The 14,618-nt window shown below is 48.5% G+C and overlaps 1 protein-coding gene across 8 annotated transcripts in view; it reads right to left on the reverse strand.

Moving 5' to 3' along the window:
* Window positions 1-14,618, reverse strand: part of ADAMTSL2 (ADAMTS like 2) — a 58,483-nt gene that overhangs the window by 4,798 nt on the left and 39,067 nt on the right. For 3 of the 8 annotated variants that reach the window (XM_065035666.1, XM_065035667.1, XM_065035665.1), the window contains exons 6-14: window positions 14,071-14,216; window positions 13,845-13,968; window positions 12,839-12,919; window positions 12,222-12,397; window positions 11,074-11,416; window positions 10,007-10,388; window positions 4,773-4,876; window positions 3,011-3,137; window positions 1,313-1,526 (exon numbers count right to left, since the gene is read on the reverse strand). In XM_065035666.1, coding sequence (XP_064891738.1) covers window positions 1,313-1,526; window positions 3,011-3,137; window positions 4,773-4,876; window positions 10,007-10,388; window positions 11,074-11,416; window positions 12,222-12,397; window positions 12,839-12,919; window positions 13,845-13,968; window positions 14,071-14,216 — 1,697 coding nt within the window. The remainder of the gene's footprint in view (window positions 1-1,312; window positions 1,527-3,010; window positions 3,138-4,772; window positions 4,877-10,006; window positions 10,389-11,073; window positions 11,417-12,221; window positions 12,398-12,838; window positions 12,920-13,844; window positions 13,969-14,070; window positions 14,217-14,618) is intronic. The other 5 variants (XM_065035671.1, XM_065035672.1, XM_065035670.1 and 2 more) reach the window with 3 other exon arrangements.

Here is a 14,618-nt window from a genome sequence, read left to right on the forward strand (position 1 = left end):
AGACACTGAAAATGCATGGATAACTTTCTGTAAAACAATCTGTAGCAAAGCTGCTCCTCTTGCCCAAAAACCTCCCAAGAGCTTCAGCAGTCAGGTTAAGGGGCAGGAGGGCTGTATCCCGCTCAGGTGCTGTGCAAACTCTACCAGGTAATGCCAGAGGGTGAAAATCCAAAGCACCAAAAATGCCCAATCAGAGCTGAAAAGTTTTAGCTGTCACTTAGAGACAGGGTGAGATCTCTCGCCTCCTTCCCAGAACAGCCAGCTCCTTTCCGCCTCTTTGGAGAATGTTTTCTCCAAACCGCATAACTGAAAATTTTTATGCTGTGGATAAATTTGGCACCGCACAGCCCAGTGACATTATTTAGAACTGGATTTGAGTTACTACAGTCTCACATATACACATTTGCTCCATGCATAACGTAAAGCAGGGAAAAGTGTCAACAGCACAGCGCTCAGACGCGCTGTGCTGATATGTTAATCCTCAGATCCCTGAAATGTGCTTTTTTTTTTTCTAATGCCTATTTCCCCAGCCAACTTGGCACCCTGCTTTAGATGGGATCCAAATGAGATTAGCTTTGCTGCTGGCTAAGAACAAACTACTCCAGGACTTGTCTCAAGCAATCTGTCCCTGACACATGCTGGAGGAGAATACAGATTTCTGTAAAATAAGCCACTCTGGTTTGCTACGCCAGTCAAAATAACGTGCCAGCACGTGCGCAGGGAGCTCCTCTCTACCCAGCTGGGAAAGTCAAAACATCCTGCAACACCAGGGAATGCACCAGCCCCTCCATCAGCTCGAGGGAAACGCACCCTGGTTTCCAGAGGAAAGGAGACATTTAAATTAAAACAAAAAAGTGTTTTGGGAGCCTCCCCGGAGGAAGAGTCCGATCACTTGTGGTGTAAAACACGGGGTGGGTTTGTGCCCGCAGACACTTGGCTCGGAGCTCGGTCTGCTCTTGCTTAGAAAGGTCTGGGCTTGATTTGGGAGCAGCAATGACGTTGGCTCCTTTGCAGAGAGTCAAGGAGCGTGCGGGCTCCAGGGCATAAAAGCCACAGGCAGAGACACCCGGGTGCCGTCAAAGACCCTGTGAGTGACTGATGGTGTGGCCTTCTCACCCCAGAGGGGACCCAAGCCTTCATTTTAGGGAAAAAATTACAGGTACATGTTGCTCCACATGAAATAACTGCAGCCAGTGCCCTAAAAGGCAAAATCTCTGATGGCCAGGGATGACTTTCCACTGGAAAAGGAAAGGAGAAGCGCTGGCACGTGCTCACCCGCAGCGTGACCAGCCCAGCATCCCCAGGGACTCACCTCGGACCACTCCGACATCTCCCACTGGGGCCCGCAGGCTGGGTTCTTGCAGACCTTGCGCTCGTCCGGCCGGGTGATGTCTGCAGACTCGCAGAGATCGCTGTAGACGGAGCTGTCGAATCCCGGAGAGATCATCTTCCAGCAGCGGACGATGCGGAACTGGTAGCCCTCCCCGCAGGTGCGGGAACACTCGCTCCAGCTGCTCGTCTCCCACCTGCGGAGACAAGAGAGGCCGCTGTGATAGGCACGACTGGACCGGAGCTGGAGCACCCCCTGGGAAAACCCTGCCTGCTCCCGGCTGGGGGGACACGGCTGCAACAGGAACGAGCTGTGGTCAGGCTGCCAGCGTGCAGGAGGTTTTCCCATAGGATGGGATGTATTAACAGACAGCGGTTTCACCCAGTAGACCTGAGCTCATGCCTGCAGCAGCGCATGCTAAAACCAGTTTGCTGAGATGGAGAAGCCGTTGCAGTGAGGCACAGACCCCAGCAGGGACCCCACATCTACCAGCACATCTCCGCCATGCTTTTTGCCCACGTTTGACCCCTCTTTTCTGCCCATCCAGATAAAGGATGGAGAGGACATGACCATCCATCACCCTGCAAATTCCAGCAATAATGTGACACAAAACTGCCTGCGCCCTGGTGGGACAGACATTCCTCTACCACCGCCAGTCTAACTGCAAACCTCATGAGATGGGCTGGAAGAGCTGGGGTCTGCTACCAGACACTGCCCCTTACTGTCCCCTGTCACTACTGTCCTGACATTACAAGAATGAAGCAGCTTGTAAATCAAGGGAAAAGACATAAGAAGTCAAGATTTTTACAGTACAGTCACATCAATTATAGCCATTCTGAACGAAACAATAAGCTAAAAAATGTAAAAATCAAAATGAATCAGACTTCCAAATCCTCTGGACATGGGGCTGCCCCATGCACGCTGGCCCTGTGTCCCATGTGGGGCTCCAGGCACAAGCAGCATCTGCAAGGAGACGTCACACATTTAGAGGTGTCACCTAAATTCAGAAGGGAGATGAAACCAAGGTCTTTCCCACCCAGATCAGGCAAAAATCTCTTGGTGCTTTCTGTTGGAAAAGTCTTGCCAGCCCTAACAGCATCCCGTCTGCTGCAGTGCTGGTGAACGTTCTCCTCGGTTCACCCACCGCCCAGCTGCAAGCTCCGGTAAATCACAGAGCAGCTCTTCCCTCTCCCGGTGCAAACCACGTAGCTGGAACAGCACAACTACAAGGAAGGTCGGCTTTATAAAATCCTAGTGGGATAACCTAAGCACGAAAAGAGCCCTAGTGCTTGTACTAAGATTTCTGCACCAGCCCTTGCCCTGATACAAGCAAACCTCAGTGACGTTTTGGATGCCCAAGGGACCACTTTGCAAGCTCGGTCCCTCCATCCAATTCATTCCACCGTGTGCTGGACAGGGCAGGACAGTGCCTGGAATCAGTGGCAGCCCCAGTGCAAATTTTGCTGGGATTTACAGAAGTTTTAACCTGGCAGCTTCAGCTAAAACACTCAGGAGGAAAGTCTTGCTGCATCCCGGTGCAGCCCAGGCAGATGCAACTGGGGGAGCATGAAGAGGGTGCTATAGGCCATCCCTGCTGCCACAACCCCCAAATCCACACCGACCCCCTCCCCAAAATACATCCACAGCGGAGAAAGCGCAGAGCCCCCCAGGAGGTGGTACCTTGGCTGGCACTCTCTCCCAGCACAGAACTCATGGACGGGCTCGGGGCGTGTCATGGCATCACAATACGTATCATCCACTTCGATCCCATCATAGCGAACACACATCGCATATGTGGACATCACTCCTAATTTCAAAGAGAACACACACACACAAGAGAGGACGCTTGGTGACTTTAACATCCAAATCCTTTTTTTCTTTAAGCTCTATATTCCCAAACTTCATCCCAATGGAGGGCAGCAAGCTGGAGTTTTTGGCCCGCGGGATGGGTGCTGCTGGGAGGGGAGGACCAACGTGGGCAGCATGGCCAAGTTTGGCCAGCTCCAAAGGTGGACACGGCCACCAAGATCAATATATGACTAACGTTTTTATAGGAAATGCTCAGGGCTCCCTCTGCCTCACAGCCATCAGCTCGTGGGTGGAGGCAACAGGGAAATCGGTCCCCAACCCACTCCTTTCCCCACCCCCCCAGCCTGCCATGCCAGTGTAAATGTTGTGAAGTCCTTTCTGGGACCTGGCTGGGGACCAGGAGGCTGCTCTGGCTACAGGTAACAAGAATTGCAGCTCTCAGGAACATATGGTTTACATGAAACTAAAAAAACCCCATAGATCTACGGCTCTTGACATGGTATTGCTTCTCGGTGATATGTCATTAAGAAAAGGCAACGAGAAAGGGGAAATTTAAGTAAAACTTCTCCCTGCTAGCTGCAAACCAGGGCAGAGCAACCTGGCCCAGTCAAGGGGGAAATTTCTTCAAAGGGGATCAAAGAAATCAAACATGTCCCAGAACATGTGGCTGATGGGATCCCAGGGACAGGGACGGCTTGTGAAGCTCTCGTTGTGGGCATGTGGCTCCTGGACAAGAACAAATGCTCTGGCATGCTTAAAAAAATAAAATCCTTGTGTTTGCTCTTTTAAGAGCTGTCCCTTAGATTGCAGTCTCCTCTCTCCTCCTTTTTTCCTTCTTTCTAATTCCAGAAGCACTGCAGGGTCTGGATTATTTCATGGTGCAGGCAAGTGCACAACCTGCACATGCTTCATCGCAAGTGATGGGGCCAGGACCCCCTAACCAAGGAGTAAAGGAGGAGAGAGACCAGGTGGCTGAGGCTTTTGGGGAGGCAAAAAGGGGGAATTGATGCAAAAATAATATAGGCCAGGTTTTGATAGCCCTGGCATCTACATCGCTGTTCCAGATTTACACCCTCACAGCCAAGATCTGGCTCTGGGGTAGAAGGAGTGGGAGAAACAAAACAAAAATCAAAAAGCCAAATGCTATTTTGTTTCCTGCCAGAGCTGAACAATCTTCAAAATTTCACCCTGTGGGAAGCAGTCGAGCTTTACAAATCCCTCTGAATGGTCAAAAGGGGGAGGAAGGGAAAAAAAAAAGAGGCAATATGCTGAGATTCAGCAAGGTGTGGGGATCCTGCCGAGCCCCAGCGTGTCCCCACAGGGCTGGGAAGCAAAGATGACAATCAGTGCTCCCCAAAGGGCATTTAGCAGGATGAGGGACGCACTGAGCACTAACTCTGAGCCCCCACATGCCCGCAAGGTCACTGGGCTTTGCAGGCTCTCAGGCCCCGGCTCCTCTCTCCACCTTTGCACCCAAGTGGAGCAGATTCAGGGTCGTGCTAAACCAGCTCCAGAGATGGTGAGATCCCCTACACAGCACCAGGTCCTTCCCCTCCCTCACAGACAGAAAAGTGACTCACACACCAGGTGATTTCAGCAGGTTGTGCAGAATTTGGCTGCTTCATAGAACTACCTGTGGTACATGTAGAGCTGCAGGGTTCATGGGAGGAAAGCTTCCACCTGTACATGTCAGCAGCACTCACACCTTGGCCCTTTCTTAACAACTTCAATCTGTTTCTAGCGATAAGCAAACAAACAAAAACAAAAAAACAAAAACAAAAACAAACAAAAAAGGCATTTACAAGGCGAGCGGTGACAGGCCACGTCAGACACACACATCTGCCAGCAGGCTGCATTCCATTGGGTTCGGGTTTGGGAGGGGAATTTGCTTTATTTGATGGTTGGGTTTGGTTTTTCTGATTTTTTTGGGGTATGTTTGTTTGTTTTAATCAGTTTGGTTTGTTTCACAACATACCTGTCCTGAGCCCCAAGTAGAATCCCCAGCCCGGTTAGAGGCAGAGCTTCCACTGTCTAGAAATAGAGAGAATGGGATAAAAATACCCACAAGTAGTAACAGTTCAGAATTTAACAAAGTTTGCATTTTTTTCTGCTCAAATACACCTGGCCCTCAGCATACAGCGACTAAAGGTGCAGTATCTCCTCCCTTGTGTCTCCAGGGCTGTGCTGCTCAACCCAGCAGAGCTTTCAGCCGCTCAAATCTCAGCAGCTCACTCCTTCCGAAAGCCAACACGTGGCACAGGAGTTTATGAACTTGCTTCTCAAAGCACACTTTGCTTTTAAACACCAAGGCATGCTATTTGCCTACCTACTGCTTTTGCTGCTCTTGTTTGGGGTTATTTTGTTTTATTTTTAGCTAGGTAAATTTGCATCTCTCATATCCATGCTCTGCTCAAACACGTAAAGCCATCAGGAAAGCAGTAACGGAGTCAGCCTGGTGTACAAAAATGCATTTGTCAAACCAAGAATAACAACTTCTCCCAGTTCATTGCATCTGACATGCTGTGAGGTTAAAACACACCAGGGATACTGCACCTTTACAACAAAAGGCTTTAATTCTGTTCTCATACCTTTGTTCAAACCCTTGAAACGGCTACACTGAAATAGCGTACAAGGTTGTATCCTGACATCCACTTGTCTCTGGCCTGGCGAGATATGCAGCTTGTATGATTTCTAGGCAGCAGAAGCTCTGAAATTGCCTTATTTAGTTGTTCGTAAGAAAAAGTTGAGGTCCAGTCTATCAAATCAGCCTTTAAAAGGACACTGTTGAGAATCCAGCCGTTTCCTTTCGGACCCACCCTCCTTCCACCGCCAGCACTGAGCCTCCAGAAGGATTAAACACAACAACAATCTCGTTTTCCCTGTTGACTTTGCCTCTGTCAGTTTGGCAAACGGTTGCTTCCTGCGTTTGAAATGGAACCGAAATGAGTGTGACTATTTTCTTGCAGAAAAATAACCACCTCGGCTCACTATAAATAGTGGTTTATCTTGCCCAAACAGCTCTGCCTGGGGTCCTGCATCAGCCCCTGGTCCTGGCTCAGCCCCAGCTGCTCTCAGTGTGCTGGGAGAGGGCTCAAAGGATGGCAGTTTTCAGTAAGATTCATTAAAATATAGTCAACGTTTGCTTTTTGTATTTTTATTTTCCTGGAAAACAGAGTATTGCCTAGATCCTCCAGTCTATACCTTGCTCTTAGAGGCACCAAAGTATACACCAAGTTATCCTGTGACTGGGAACCCTGTCCCTTGAAAGGAGAAAATCTTCAAAATAAGCTTTACATAACATCTGAGGACAGAAAATCTTTCAACAGTGTCCCTTTAATGTGTGTTATCCTAAATAAAGAGCTGCTTCTACGTGTAACACGGTCGTAGGGACAAGTTCTTTCCAGACAAATCAGACACGTGGTCATAGGGCAGCATTCAGCTCTTTTACCATTTCTAGCAAAGACAAAACTGTCATTTTGTTCTCCTCTATATGCAAACAGCAGCACATTGTCCCACAAAGCTGGTGGGCTTCTCTCTTTAGTATGAGCCTTTTTATAAAGTCAAGTATTTTCTTTCCTGCCTGTACTTTGCCTCTGCTTTTCAAGCAAGCAGCAGTACCAAAAATTAGCACCAGTCCCTCACCCCAGCTGAGTTCTAGGCTGCTCATCTTCCCAAAACAATCCCCACAGAAGAATCGTTATCCTAACAAGCACACACAAACACCACAGGTCAACATCCAGACTCTCTGGGCTTGTATTTCTGTGTTTTATTTCAGTTTTTATTTTTAAGCAAAGGGGAAAACTCAAGGCTCCTGTTGCAGGATCAGCCCTGGCTGCGCAGCACAGGATGAAGGACAAAGGGTAGAATCATAGAAAAGATGGAAGGAACCTTTAAAGCTCATCTAGTCCAACCCCTGCCACGAACAGGGACATCTTCAACTAGATCAGGCTTTTCAGAGCCCCACGCAGCCTGGCCTGGGATGTCTCCAGGGATGGGGTACCTGGTTCTGCCCTGTCTGGCCCCAGAAAGACTTGAACTGCTCCAGGATAATAAAGCAGCACAGCATCCCTACCACAGCACATGAGCCATGTGCCCATTCCTGTCCCAGCAAGGCTTGTTCCCAGAGAGGAAATAAAACACAACAGGCTGGTGCAAGGGGCTCCTGTAATGGGGTAACTCCATCCACACTAAGAACTACAACAGTTTAGAAAGAAATTAAATGCCCCACTTCTAACCAACCCTGTCCCAGTCTGCAAAGAGATGATCCTCCTTTGCTTGTTCATTAATAGGGAATGAAAATGAGCAAGAAGCCACCATCCACCCCAAACTAATCCGGGGAAGGATTTGGGAGGTCTCAGGTCCGAGCTCCTGCCCAGAACTAGGCTGACCCCAGTAACAGACTGGGTCCCACATGGCCCTGCACAATGCAGTTTTACACATCTCCACGGATGGGGATCCCCCACTCTCAGCCCCACACCAAGGACAAGAAGTTTCTCCTTCTGCCCCATCACCATTTCCATCAGTGTGGCTTCTGGATGTCCCCTCCAACACCTCCCTCCTGGAGGAACAAGTCCAAGCCCCAATGCTCTTCCCACACCTCATGCTCCAGCACCCAGCCCATGACCCACCAAACCACATCCCACTGCCCATTATGGGCTTTATCCTGCTGTGCTGGGTGCCAGTAGAAGCTTTAACCCTGGTCTCTGTGAGCTGAGCTGGGGTTCCTCGTCCATCATTCCCACCCAGGAGATACCGTTAGTGATTAGTTTTACAATTGCAACTGGGCTTGAACCAATTAGGTTGGGGGAAGTAATAAAGGCCGCCTCCCTTCCACCCCTCTTTTTTTTTTTTTTTTTTTTTTTTTTAAATAAAATGACATGTTTCCAAACAGTGTATTTCCTACACCCCAGCTGCCCCATATGTCTGCCTCCACTGGCCTTTCAACCACCCTACCATGGCCTCCCAGTGAGGAGCTGGTATCTCCCAGTCCAGGCTATGGATCCAGCCTTTTGACTAGTGCAAAACTCAGCAAGCAAACACTTCTTTTTCAGATCTGAAAAGCTCTTGTTTTATTCTAGAGAGCTGGGGGAAGAAGAGCGAGCATTGTAGAACTAAAGCAAGGGAAGAATGGGTCAAAAAAAAAAAAAAAATGCAATTCATGAAGGGGTTTAAATCCCCATCTTGTCTTCAAGAGATGGGCAGCCAGAGACAGGGGAAAGGGCTTTTCTGCACCACAAAAAGCTGCACTGGGACCACTGACAGGCTTTTGTGATTATCCTGTAATAGCCGAGCTGCTCTGAAGTTTAAAGCACGCAAAGGTCCCTGTATTCCCAGGAGGTAGGGAAGCATTAGCCCCATTTAACAGCTACTGGAGGAGATAGTTGAGGTCACCCAGGGAGAGTGGTGGGGACCCCAAGGGGTCACAGGCCCTTTGTCACCCCCACGGTACAGTAAGGCAGGGGCCGCCCTCGGCTGTCAGAGTGCTAATGAAATGCTTGCTTTGGCAGCTGAAGACAGAATTTCCAAGCCAAGCCACAAGAAGAGATGATAGACTCAAGCCCTTGGCAAAGTTTTAGTGTTCTTATCATTAAGAAGTTTGTTGATATGTTTGGCTGCTTGGACATTTTCTTTAGCATAAGTTGCTTTAGCATAAGCTGATGTAAGTTCTGGGTAAATACAGCTAACTATAACCAGAGAGCATCTGCTCAGTGCTTTACATCTCCCGAAGCTCAGCATCATGTTTTTCTGGTGGTGAAGACTGGCAGACAGAAGGGTTGAAGCAGCAGAGCCAGGAGGAGACCCCCAGGGAGGTTTGGGTGCCATGAGGTGCACAGCAAGACCCACATCTATGGCTGTGGGTCTGGGACCTGGATGACTCTCAAGAGGCCAATTTCAGCCCAAACTATCCAGGGATTGCTTTAATTTGTGGCTGCTCCCCAGAGCACCCCAAAAGACACTGAACACAGGCTTGTGGACAAGCACTAGCCCAAGACTCCCTTTCAACCAGCCCAGCCTTGCCTGGATCAATTCTGCTGCTAAAGACAGACTAAGCCTTTATTTCTTTTTTTTTTTTTAACCTTCTGTCAAAGTTTTGATTGTGAGGTGACACCTTCCCACTGCATTTTCTAGCACTACCACTCCAAACAAGCCATTAAAAGAAGCCTGAAGTGATGGTCCTAACATCAATCACTGAGCTGCCGCTGGAGAGTTTTTGATATTCTTGTCGAAGCAATGACTAATTGCACTGCTGCTGCGCACATGAAGGCAGCGAACCAAGGCTATTTCTGTAGGCCCTACAGAAAAGCTGCTGTTGTCCTGCTCTGCCTCTCCAGCAGCGGTTAAGTGGGCAGGAACATGCGTGCAAGCTGCCAGAATCATGTTCCTGCCAACATGAGTGAGGAGGATCAGGGCTGGCAGTCAACAGGGTGAGTAAAAAGGGGCCAGGACCAACTTCTGCTGCATCAGAACTCAGAGGAAGGGGCTGGGGGAATCAGAGGAGGACGTCAAGAGAAGACAAAAGGAAGAGGTTTCTTTGTGGCCATGGCTCTGATAATGAGCTGTGACAGGCAGAGAGCAATTCACAAGCTGACAGCCATCACCATGGACTTGCCAAAGTCCCCACCAAGGAGGGCAGTGAGTTTTCCTCTTACTTAAACATTCTCTTGACCTTCTGCTCCCAAACCTCCAGTCCTTTCTTCCAGATTAACCCCCACCAGAAAGCTTTCACATACATCATCCTACCCCCACTTACCTTCTGGCTTCCAAAGCAGATAGAACCCATGCAATGGGGTCTGCGCTGAGTACAGCGCTGTTGAGTTAAGAATAGCAACAAATAGGATTGACTATGGTTAAAGACAAGTATCCTACCTTGCTTTGTGGGTTCTGTTCCCTGGAGGGCTGGCCATGGTGACAGTGGCATTTGAAAACAGTGTCTCTGCAGATGTGTTGACAGCTTTGCTGTTGCTCAGCTCCATGTAGGTGCTATTAATGGTGTAGGTCACAACACCATCCGTGTCCTCGTAGTCAACATAGAGGCTGTCAATGTGTGGTCCCACAGAGTTGATTGGGTCTCCCTGGGCAAAGATGCTGTTCACGGTCATGTTGAGCACCAGCTCCTTGGAATCCAAGGTCTTGTCCAGCAGCTTGTCCGTGATGGCATTCTCCGAAAGGAATTCCCTGGAGGTGAACCTGGGGTCCAAGTCTCTGTCGTCATGGTCTGTCTGGTAAGTAGACCTGGTTACGTTTGAATCTAGATTGGAGCCAACAGGGGGAAACAACAGTGACAACCACAAAATGCATTCAGGCTGGGAGGCGAAAGCAGGGACACGCTGGAGCCTGAGCAGCCGCCTGGGGGGCCACAGGCAGGAGCTGGGGTCTTGGGGAGGGGGAAATCTCATGGGGTTGTACCTCTCTGGGAAGAGTGTGCAGCTCTGTGGGTCTCACCCTGCTATTGCATGGCCAGAGGAGAGCTCAGCATCTGCCAGCACTGCCCCAAGCAATAGCAGAGGGCAGAAAGGAAGATGCCCACCCAGCCCCAGAGCCCATGCAGCCATGCTGGGAAAGCACTCGGGGCAGGTTAGTGGTGGGATTCCCAAGGGACTGGAGTGGGATGGAGGTTGCTGGGGGCTGTGGAGATGTGGGAGGTGATGGATAGATGTTCAACGGGGAGCTTTGTGCACCCAGGGCTCCCTCCTGTCCTTGGCATGAGGCAAAGCACAGCAGGGCACCAGCAGGGAGACCTTACCCACAGCCACCCCCCACCCACTAGAAACCAGAACCTGAAGGGCAAAGAGGATTTATGAACAGAGACATTTTAAAGAACTTTCCAAGGTTTCCAAAAAACAATCCAGCAGAAATCACCAGAGGTAGAAACAGAGCATTTCTCAACAAGAGCTCTGAGAAGCAGAACAGTCAGGCCCAAGTCTCCTCCTTACCTTGGGGTTGTTTGCCCTTCAGTTTTGGCTCACAGTCAATTGTTTCTGCTCTTTCATAGACCTCATTGGTTTCCTGACCTTTGCTCAAGTTTAAATCTTCATCCGTGTCCTGCCTTCCAAACACCTGGTTCTCCAAGTCTATCCTTTCCCTGGAGATTTTCCCAAAATAGGTTGCATTGTGCTGGATAAAACCCAATGGCACTTCTCCATCAAACTCTCTGCTTTCCTCGCTATCTGACTCAGAGAAGGTGTAGTAGATGGGCTGCAGATTTTTTGAGTGTGGCTTCCTCAGGAGGGTGTATTCAAATGTGATGGATGGACTCTTGCCATTTTGATTCCAGACCTAGCAAACAAATTACATTATTAGGGGATGCAGTGAACATACGGCACACAAAGCTTGTGATTAGTCTTCAGCTTGACAGTTGGTGAGCATCTACTTTGCTATTTCCAATCTGCTTTCCTTCATATTGCCAGGTCCTTACAACTGGATCCCAGCACCATCTTCCAAGGGTTATTTGGCAGCACAACCCTGAGGATCAGCCCCAGCTCAGGGAAAGGGACCCAGAGCTGCTGTACTACAACCTCTGCACTACAACCAGCCTAAGGCTCTATCAGCACTCAAGGAGCCATCTCTTCCCCTTCCAGAGGAGCTTGGGGCTACATGGAAGACGGCAGGACCTGGGCTCTAGCTGGCTGCCCAGAAGGAAATTAAATTACTTTTCTTCATATACCTGATTTTAGTTGGTTTTCTTTCAAGAAAGAGTTGAGGTTTAAGTTTTGTGCACTTCTCTAAGTTATCTGGCCCAATGTCTTACTTTTCCCAGGCAGGTAACTTGGCTAAAAATGCCAAGGAGTAAAAGAAACATCCCCCTGCAGTGCTTGAGGTGTCTTCTCCTTGCAGAAGAGGGTTTCCCCAGCCCACCTTCAATATTCACACACCCACCTGCATCCAAGATCACTGACGCAAATAAAATAGGTTCATGCAAGGAACTGGGCACAGTCTCTACTCCCACTCCCCTCCTCAGGCTGCCCAGGAAAGCTGGGAAACCACAGCAGGACCCTGCTCCCTGCACCCCTTCCTCAGTCCAACAGAAATCCTCCCTTCCCCATCACCCTCAGGCTTGCAAACCTGACAAGTCAAAGCTCACCATTATATTCAACCCTTGATTTGTTGGTCCTTGTGCAACAATATATTCTATGCCAGTCTCATAAACATCCATGGGCCTGCGGTACTTGAACACCGTGCCTGCAATGTTGAAGTTCTTTGGACTGTCAACTTTGTAGTTCCCATTGAAGAAATAGTAGCCAGCTTCATCAGCCACAGCTGCAAACAAGAGAGAAAAATCAGCACCATCACATGCAAGAGCATAAGTATGGAGTTGTTCATTCAGGGGAAAAGACTAGTAGAGTGTCACAGTAATAAAACAAGTGTTTCTCCTACATTGCAACGCATTTGTCACCCATTTCCAACACATCATGTGGGTACATGCCCCAAGTTCTGGGCCGTGTGTCCCCCCACATTACAAGCTCCTGAGCATAGGGGCAAGTGGCTTGCACACATTAAGGCCAAAGCATTCCTATATACAGCCCAGGTGCTCAGACTGCAGTGAGGAGAAATGCACTGGCTTGGAGAAGGCGGTTGTGATTTACATTGACTACAGATTTAGCTCATGTCTGCAATAAAACTACGTTCATCTTCACATTGGAAAAAGCATTAGCTAGTATAGGCATGCATTGTAGGGAAGTACCAAGAGGTTATACACACCCAGAACATCTGCAGATTTTTTCCGTTCTACTATCTGAATATCCCTTGCTCCAGCAGGAATGTGCGTTACCAGAGAATAGCCTATGGGAAACTACAGATTAATGAAAGGAGCTTTGTAACAAATAATCTGAACAAAACACTCTGTAGTCAACACTGCAATGTATCAAGCAAACTGGCCTTGAGGCAAAGTTAGTTTTAAGGATTTAGGGATTAAAATAAACTAATGCTGATAACTGTTAGGCTGCAAACGGACCTTATTGATAACAAAATAAAAACGCGTAAACTATGCATCCTGGTTTATGGCAGAAAAACACAGCCAAGGGGAGAAAAGGATACAATCTTTATCTAAAGATGATATTTGTGCATGTAAACTGGTATAAGAAAAGATATCTGAAGGCTGTTTTGTTAGCTGGAGAAGCAGTCCTGTGTTTTGGTATTGAACCCTGCACTGGCTGCTCTTCCCAAAACCCCAGCAAGAGATTACGATGTGGTTCCCCTCCAGCTCCACTTTGCTCAGCACCAGTTAAGTGATGGGGTGAATCCTCCTACAGCCACTGATGTTCCTGTAGCTTGCTCCATCTCAAACTGATCCTCAGAGAGCATTAACCATTTATTCCCGAGTTAGGTCACTATACTTAGGTTCTGTTGCTTTATATTGCACTCATTTTGGAAATCCTAGTCTTTCAAAACACCCAAGCTTCCTGTTATTACGAATCATTTAGTTCTAGTCTATTTTAGTCTTATTTGTCATTACCCAGTAAGAAGTCAGCCTCTTGCATAACCCCCTTGCGCCACTCAGCATCAGAGACCTCAGGTTTCTGACAACAAGGGTCATGCAAAGGTTTTCCCTGCCTAAATTTGAGTGGCATTGACACACCCAGAACATGTGGGAAAAACTGAATCAGGGCAGTTGGTAAGAGCGCAAAGCGGTTTATCAAAACATAAATACATTTTATAAATGACCCTCTGATACGAATAAAGCAATAAGGGTCCCCAAAAGCCTTACCAAGATGAGCATTTCCTTTCCGGTAACTGCCGGTCACATGAGTGCAGCTGCTCCCATCTCCTTGGCAAACTCCACATTTATCCAAGGTGTGGGTGGAAAAGAGAATGCCATCGCATCCAATGGGCTAAAAAACGCACAAATAGAGTATCGAGGGTCAGGCAAGTGTCACACCCATTATAACTTTCTGAATGCTACTAACAATATTTTTGCTATAATGTTTAACAACCTCACATTTTCCAGACACGCAAACCCCTCGGAAATCAGTGTATTTGCAGGATGTTCCATCCCGAGCCTGAACCATTAACTGTCTCTGACCATCCACAGTGGTGCAATGGAGGTCACAGGGCTTGCTAGAAATGTGAACATAGTCATCTAAGGGGAAAGCATATAAAGACACATTCAAAAACAGCAGAAACACAGTAACTTTCATCCTACCAATGTCAATGAATCTCTGCCAAGCTAAACAACAGCAGCAACAGCACAATTGCACGGCAGCCAGCAGTTCAGAAGCTGCCATCTCTTGTGTTCCAGGCTGGACAGGAGATCGCGCTTCTGAGAGCATGACAGCCCACTGCTGCAAACCTTTGCACAGCCGGGCAGTCCCCTCTGCTGCCAGGGACACACACGTCCAGTGATGCCAGCGGTGTCACCAATGGCAGCCCAGGGGACACATGGAAGCAGCAACAGCCCCTATTCTGTGCAAGGACTTGCAGTAGCGATATATGCACATTGCACAAAAACATACGCATGTTCACTTAACATTTAATACACAAG

This window comes from Columba livia, chromosome 19 (genome assembly GCF_036013475.1).
Source record: "Columba livia isolate bColLiv1 breed racing homer chromosome 19, bColLiv1.pat.W.v2, whole genome shotgun sequence".
Classification (NCBI taxonomy): Eukaryota; Metazoa; Chordata; class Aves; order Columbiformes; family Columbidae; genus Columba; species Columba livia.